This window comes from Physella acuta, unplaced genomic scaffold (genome assembly GCF_028476545.2).
Source record: "Physella acuta isolate Inbredline_101_S28 unplaced genomic scaffold, ASM2847654v3 ptg000707l, whole genome shotgun sequence".
Classification (NCBI taxonomy): Eukaryota; Metazoa; Mollusca; class Gastropoda; family Physidae; genus Physella; species Physella acuta.
In genome coordinates, this window is record NW_026732226.1 from 64,887 (window position 1) to 73,042 (window position 8,156).

Consider the following 8,156-nt stretch of genomic DNA (forward strand, 5'->3'; position numbering starts at 1 on the left):
CTCTGATAGACTAATGGTGTCACACTCTGGTAGACTAATGGTGTCACACTCTGATAGACTAATGGTGTCACACTCTGGTAGACTAATGGTGTCACACTCTGGTAGACTAATGGTGTCACATTCTGGTAGACTAATGGTGTCACACTCTGATAGACTAATGGTGTCACACTCTGGTAGACTAATGGTGTCACACTCTGATAGACTAATGGTGTCACACTCTGATAGACTAATGGTGTCACACTCTGGTAGACTAATGGTGTCACACTCTGGTAGACTAATGGTGTCACACTCTGGTAGACTAATGGTGTCACACTCTGGTAGACTAATGGTGTCATACTCTGGTAGACTAATGGTGTCACACTCTGGTAGACTAATGGTGTCACACTCTGGTAGACTAATGGTGTCGTACTAGTAGACTAATGGTGTCACACTCTGGTAGACTAATGGTGTCGTACTAGTAGACTAATGGTGTCACACTCTGGTAGACTAATGGTGTCACACTCTGATAGACTAATGGTGTCACACTCTGATAGACTAATGGTGTCACACTCTGGTAGACTAATGGTGTCACACTCTGATAGACTAATGGTGTCGTACTAGTAGACTAATGGTGTCACACTCTGGTAGACTAATGGTGTCACACTCTGATAGACTAATGGTGTCACACTCTGGTAGACTAATGGTGTCACACTCTGGTAGACTAATGGTGTCACACTCTGGTAGACTAATGGTGTCACACTCTGATAGACTAATGGTGTCACACTCTGGTAGACTAATGGTGTCACACTCTAGTAGACTAATGGTGTCACACTCTGGTAGACTAATGGTGTCACACTCTAGTAGACTAATGGTGTCACACTCTGGTAGACTAATGGTGTCACACTCTGATAGACTAATGGTGTCACACTCTGGTAGACTAATGGTGTCACACTCTGGTAGACTAATGGTGTCACACTCTGATAGACTAATGGTGTCACACTCTGGTAGACTAATGGTGTCACACTCTGGTAGACTAATGGTGTCACACTCTGGTAGACTAATGGTGTCACACTCTGATAGACTAATGGTGTCACACTCTGGTAGACTAATGGTGTCACACTCTAGTAGACTAATGGTGTCACAAACTGGTAGACTAATGGTGTCACACTCTAGTAGACTAATGGTGTCACACTCTGGTAGACTAATGGTGTCACACTCTAGTAGACTAATGGTGTCACACTCTGGTAGACTAATGGTGTCACACTCTGATAGACTAATGGTGTCACACTCTGATAGACTAATGGTGTCACACTCTGGTAGACTAATGGTGTCACACTCTGGTAGACTAATGGTGTCACACTCTATTAGACTAATGGTGTCACACTCTGGTAGACTAATGGTGTCGTACTAGTAGACTAATGGTGTCACACTCTGGTAGACTAATGGTGTCACACTCTGGTAGACTAATGGTGTCGTACTAGTAGACTAATGGTGTCACACTCTGATAGACTAGTGGTGTCACACTCTGATAGACTAATGGTGTCACACTCTGGTAGACTAATGGTGTCACACTCTGGTAGACTAATGGTGTCACACTCTGGTAGACTAATGGTGTCACACTCTAGTAGACTAATGGTGTCGTACTAGTAGACTAATGGTGTCACACTCTGATAGACTAGTGGTGTCACACTCTGGTAGACTAATGGTGTCACACTCTGATAGACTAATGGTGTCACACTCTGGTAGACTAATGGTGTCACACTCTAGTAGACTAATGGTGTCACACTCTGGTAGACTAATGGTGTCACACTCTGATAGACTAATGGTGTCACACTCTGATAGACTAATGGTGTCGTACTAGTAGACTAATGGTGTCACACTCTAGTAGACTAATGGTGTCACACTCTGGTAGACTAATGGTGTCACACTCTGGTAGACTAATGGTGTCGTACTAGTAGACTAATGGTGTCACACTCTGGTAGACTAATGGTGTCACACTCTGGTAGACTAATGGTGTCACACTCTAGTAGACTAATGGTGTCGTACTAGTAGACTAATGGTGTCACACTCTGATAGACTAGTGGTGTCACACTCTGGTAGACTAATGGTGTCACACTCTGATAGACTAATGGTGTAACACTCTGGTAGACTAATGGTGTCACACTCTGAAAGACTAATGGTGTCACACTCTGGTAGACTAATGGTGTCGTACTAGTAGACTAATGGTGTCACACACTGGTAGACTAATGGTGTCACACTCTGGTAGACTAATGGTGTCGTACTAGTAGACTAATGGTGTCACACTCTGATAGACTAATGGTGTCACACTCTGGTAGACTAATGGTGTCACACTCTAGTAGACTAATGGTGTCACACTCTGATAGACTAATGGTGTCGTACTAGTAGACTAATGGTGTCACACTCTGGTAGACTAATGGTGTCACACTCTGGTAGACTAATGGTGTCACACTCTGATAGACTAATGGTGTCACACTCTGGTAGACTAATGGTGTCACACTCTGGTAGACTAATGGTGTCACACTCTGGTAGACTAATGGTGTCACACTCTGGTAGACTAATGGTGTCGTACTAGTAGACTAATGGTGTCACACTCTGGTAGACTAATGGTGTCACACTCTGATAGACTAATGGTGTCAAACTCTGGTAGACTAATGGTGTCGTACTAGTAGACTAATGGTGTCACACTCTGGTAGACTAGTGGTGTCACACTCTGGTAGACTAATGGTGTCACACTCTGATAGACTAATGGTGTCACACTCTGGTAGACTAATGGTGTCACACTCTGGTAGACTAATGGTGTCACACTCTGGTAGACTAATGGTGTCACACTCTGATAGACTAATGGTGTCACACTCTGATAGACTAATGGTGTCACACTCTGGTAGACTAATGGTGTCACACTCTGGTAGACTAATGGTGTCACACTCTAGTAGACTAATGGTGTCACACTCTGATAGACTAATGGTTTCGTACTAGTAGACTAATGGTGTCACACTCTATTAGACTAATGGTGTCACACTCTGGTAGACTAATGGTGTCACACTCTAGTAGACTAATGGTGTCACACTCTGGTAGACTAATGGTGTCACACTCTAGTAGACTAATGGTGTCACACTCTTGTAGACTAATGGTGTCACACTCTGATAGACTAATGGTGTCACACTCTAGTAGACTAATGGTGTCACACTCTGGTAGACTAATGGTGTCACACTCTGATAGACTAATGGTGTCACACTCTGATAGACTAATGGTGTCACACTCTGGTAGACTAATGGTGTCACACTCTGGTAGACTAATGGTGTCACACTCTGGTAGACTAATGGTGTCACACTCTGATAGACTAATGGTGTCACACTCTGGTAGACTAATGGTGTCACACTCTGGTAGACTAATGGTGTCACACTCTGGTAGACTAATGGTGTCACACTCTAGTAGACTAATGGTGTCACACTCTGGTAGACTAATGGTGTCACACTCTAGTAGACTAATGGTGTCACACTCTAGTAGATTAATGGTGTCACACTCTGGTAGACTAATGGTGTCACACTCTGGTAGACTAATGGTGTCACACTCTGGTAGACTAATGGTGTCACACTCTGGTAGACTAATGGTGTCACACTCTGGTAGACTAATGGTGTCACACTCTGGTAGACTAATGGTGTCACACTCTGGTAGATTAATGGTGTCACACTCTGGTAGAATAATGGTGTCACACTCTGGTAGAATAATGGTGTCACACTCTGGTAGACTAATGGTGTCGTACTAGTAGACTAATGGTGTCACACTCTGATAGACTAATGGTGTCACACTCTGATAGACTAATGGTGTCACACTCTGGTAGACTAATGGTGTCACACTCTGATAGACTAATGGTGTCACACTCTGATAGACTAGTGGTGTCACACTCTGGTAGATTAATGGTGTCACACTCTGATAGACTAATGGTGTCACACTCTGGTAGACTAATGGTGTCACACTCTGGTAGACTAATGGTGTCGTACTAGTAGACTAATGGTGTCACACTCTGGTAGACTAATGGTGTCACACTCTAGTAGACTAATGGTGTCACACTCTGGTAGACTAATGGTGTCACACTCTGGTAGACTAATGGTGTCACACTCTGGTAGACTAATGGTGTCACACTCTAGTAGACTAATGGTGTCACACTCTGATAGACTAATGGTTTCGTACTAGTAGACTAATGGTGTCACACTCTGATAGACTAATGGTGTCACACTCTGGTAGACTAATGGTGTCACACTCTGGTAGACTAATGGTGTCGTACTAGTAGACTAATGGTGTCACACTCTGATAGACTAATGGTGTCGTACTCTGGTAGACTAATGGTGTCACACTCTGGTAGACTAATGGTGTCACACTCTGGTAGACTAATGGTGTCACACTCTGGTAGACTAATGGTGTCACACTCTGGTAGACTAATGGTGTCGTACTAGTAGACTAATGGTGTCACACTCTGATAGACTAATGGTGTCACACTCTGATAGACTAATGGTGTCACACTCTGGTAGACTAATGGTGTCACACTCTATTAGACTAATGGTGTCACACTCTGGTAGACTAATGGTGTCACACTCTGGTAGACTAATGGTGTCACACTCTATTAGACTAATGGTGTCACACTCTGATAGACTAATGGTGTCATACTCTGGTAGACTAATGGTGTCACACTCTGATAGACTAATGGTGTAACACTCTGGTAGACTAATGGTGTCACACTCTGGTAGACTAATGGTGTCACACTCTAGTAGACTAATGGTGTCACACTCTGGTAGACTAATGGTGTCACACTCTGGTAGACTAATGGTGTCACACTCTGGTAGACTAATGGTGTCACACTCTGGTAGACTAATGGTGTCACACTCTGATAGACTAATGGTGTCACACTCTGGTAGACTAATGGTGTCACACTCTGGTAGACTAATGGTGTCACACTCTGGTAGACTAATGGTGTCACACTCTGGTAGACTAATGGTGTCACACTCTGGTAGACTAATGGTGTCACACTCTGATCGACTAATGTTGTAACACTCTGGTAGACTAATGGTGTCACACTCTGGTAGACTAATGGTGTCACACTCTGGTAGACTAATGGTGTCACACTCTGATAGACTAATGGTGTCACACTCTGGTAGACTAATGGTGTCACACTCTGGTAGACTAATGGTGTCACACTCTAGTAGACTAATGGTGTCACACTCTGGTAGACTAATGGTGTCACACTCTGATAGACTAATGGCTTCACACTCTGGTAGACTAATGGTGTCACACTCTGGTAGACTAATGGTGTCACACTCTGATAGACTAATGGTGTCACACTCTGGTAGACTAATGGTGTCACACTCTGGTAGACTAATGGTGTCACACTCTAGTAGACTAATGGTGTCACACTCTGGTAGACTAATGGTGTCACACTCTGGTAGACTAATGGTGTCACACTCTGGTAGACTAATGGTGTCACACTCTGATAGACTAATGGTGTCACACTCTGGTAGACTAATGGTGTCACACTCTGATAGACTAATGGTGTCACACTCTGGTAGACTAATGGTGTCACACTCTGATAGACTAATGGTGTCACACTCTGGTAGACTAATGGTGTCACACTCTGGTAGACTAATGGTGTCACACTCTGGTAGACTAATGGTGTCACACTCTGGTAGACTAATGGTGTCGTACTAGTAGACTAATGGTGTCGTACTCTAGACCGAATGAAGGTGCTAAACATTGTTCCCACTGTTCTATTTTTTTACTCGTCTTTTTAGCCCAGAATGGGACGGGAGTCGAGCAGAGCTGAACTCAGATGTCAAGTCTATTTTAAAACAACATGCACAGCCACCAAACCGACCAGGTTCAAAGGCACTTTTAATTCAAAAGGTCAGTCCTAAATGTTCGATATTTAAAAGGTGAAAAGTTTATCAATCTTGAAATCATATATTGATTTAGATTAGGCTGGGTTAGGGTTAGGGTTAAAAGGTGAAAAGTTTATCAATCTTGAAATCATGTATTGATTTAGATTAGGCTGAACTGAGGCAGGAAAAAATAAAGCACGAATTTTTCATTTAGCTCCCAGTTTACTAGACATTAGTGTTTCTTTTCCGTACACTAAACTCTGTCCGTACACTAAACTCTGTCCGTACACTAAACTATGTCCGTACACTAAACTCTGTCCGTAAACTAAACTCTGTCCGTACACTTAACTCTGTCCGTACACTAAACTCTGTCCGTACACTCAACTCTGTCCGTACACTTAACTCTGTCCGTACACTAAACTCTGTCCGTACACTAAACTCTGTCTGTACACTAAACTCTGTCTGTACACTCAACTCTGTCCGTACACTAAACTCTGTCCGTACACTAAACTCTGTCTGTACACTAAACTCTGTCCGTACACTAAACTCTGTCCGTACACTAAACTCTGTCCGTACACTTAACTCTGTCCGTACACTAAACTCTGTCCGTACACTAAACTCTGTCCGTACACTAAACTCTGTCCGTACACTAAACTCTGTCCGTACACTAAACTCTGTCCGTAAACTAAACTCTGTCCGTACACTAAACTCTGTCCGTACACTAAACTCTGTCCGTACACTAAACTTTTCTGTACACTAAACTCTGTCCGTACACTAAACTCTGTCCGTACACTAAACTTTTCTGTACACTAAACTCTGTCCGTACACTAAACTCTGTCCGTACACTAAACTCTGTCCGTACACTAAACTCTGTCCGTACACTAAACTTTTCTGTACACTAAACTCTGTCCGTACACTAAACTCTGTCCGTACACTAAACTTTTCTGTACACTAAACTCTGTCCGTACACTAAACTCTGTCCGTACACTAAACTCTGTCCGTACACTAAACTCTGTCCGTACACTAAACTCTGTCCGTACACTCAACTCTGTCCGTACACTAAACTCTGTCCGTACACTCAACTCTGTCCGTACACTCAACTCTGTCCGTACACTAAATTTTTCTGTACACTAAACTCTGTCCGTACACTAAACTCTGTCCGTACACTCAATTCTGTCCGTACACTCAACTCTGACCATACACTAAACTATGTCCGTACACTAAACTCTGTCCGTACACTAAACTCTGTCCGTACACTCAACTCTGTCCGTACACTAAACTCTGTCCGTACACTCAACTCTGTCCGTACACTCAACTCTGTCCGTACACTAAACTCTGTCCGTACACTCAACTCTGTCCGTACACTCAACTCTGTCCGTACACTAAACTTTTCTGTACACTAAACTCTGTCCGTACACTAAACTCTGTCCGTACACTAAACTCTGTCCGTACACTAAACTCTGTCCGTACACTAAACTCTGTCCGTACACAAAACTTTTCTGTACACTAAACTCTGTCCGTACACTCAACTCTGTCCGTACACTAAACTCTGTCCGTACACTAAACTCTGTCCGTACACTCAACTCTGTCCGTACACTTAACTCTGTCCGTACACTAAACTCTGTCCGTACACTCAACTCTGTCCGTACACTTAACTCTGTCCGTACACTAAACTCTGTCCGTACACTAAACTCTGTCTGTACACTCAACTCTGTCTGTACACTCAACTCTGTCCGTACACTTAACTCTGTCCGTACACTAAACTCTGTCCGTACACTAAACTCTGTCCGTACACTAAACTCTGTCTGTACACTCAACTCTGTCCGTACACTAAACTCTGTCCGTACACTAAACTCTGTCCGTACACTAAACTCTGTCCGTACACTAAACTCTGTCCGTACACTAAACTCTGTCCGTACACTAAACTCTGTCCGTACACTCAACTCTGTCCGTACACTAAACTCTGTCCGTACACTAAACTCTGTCCGTACACTAAACTTTTCTGTACACTAAACTCTGTCCGTACACTAAACTCTGTCCGTACACTCAACTTTTCTGTACACTTAACTCTGTCCGTACACTCAACTCTGTCCGTACACTAAACTCTGTCCGTACACTAAACTTTTCTGTACACTAAACTCTGTCCGTACACTCAACTCTGTCCGTACACTCAACTCTGTCCGTACACTAAACTCTGTCCGTACACTAAACTCTGTCCGTACACTAAACTTTTCTGTACACTAAACTCTGTCCGTACACTAAACTCTGTCCGTACACTAAACTCTG

General features: G+C 43.3%; 1 protein-coding gene across 1 annotated transcript in view; it reads left to right on the forward strand.

The window, feature by feature from the left end:
* Nucleotides 1–5,895, forward strand: part of LOC131949643 (uncharacterized) — a gene marked incomplete at its 3' end in the record, with an annotated part of 34,339 nt that extends 28,444 nt beyond the window's left edge. The window contains exon 6 of the mRNA XM_059311490.1: nt 5,784–5,895. Coding sequence (XP_059167473.1) covers nt 5,784–5,895 — 112 coding nt within the window. The remainder of the gene's footprint in view (nt 1–5,783) is intronic.
* Nucleotides 5,896–8,156: the final 2,261 nt, after the last annotated feature.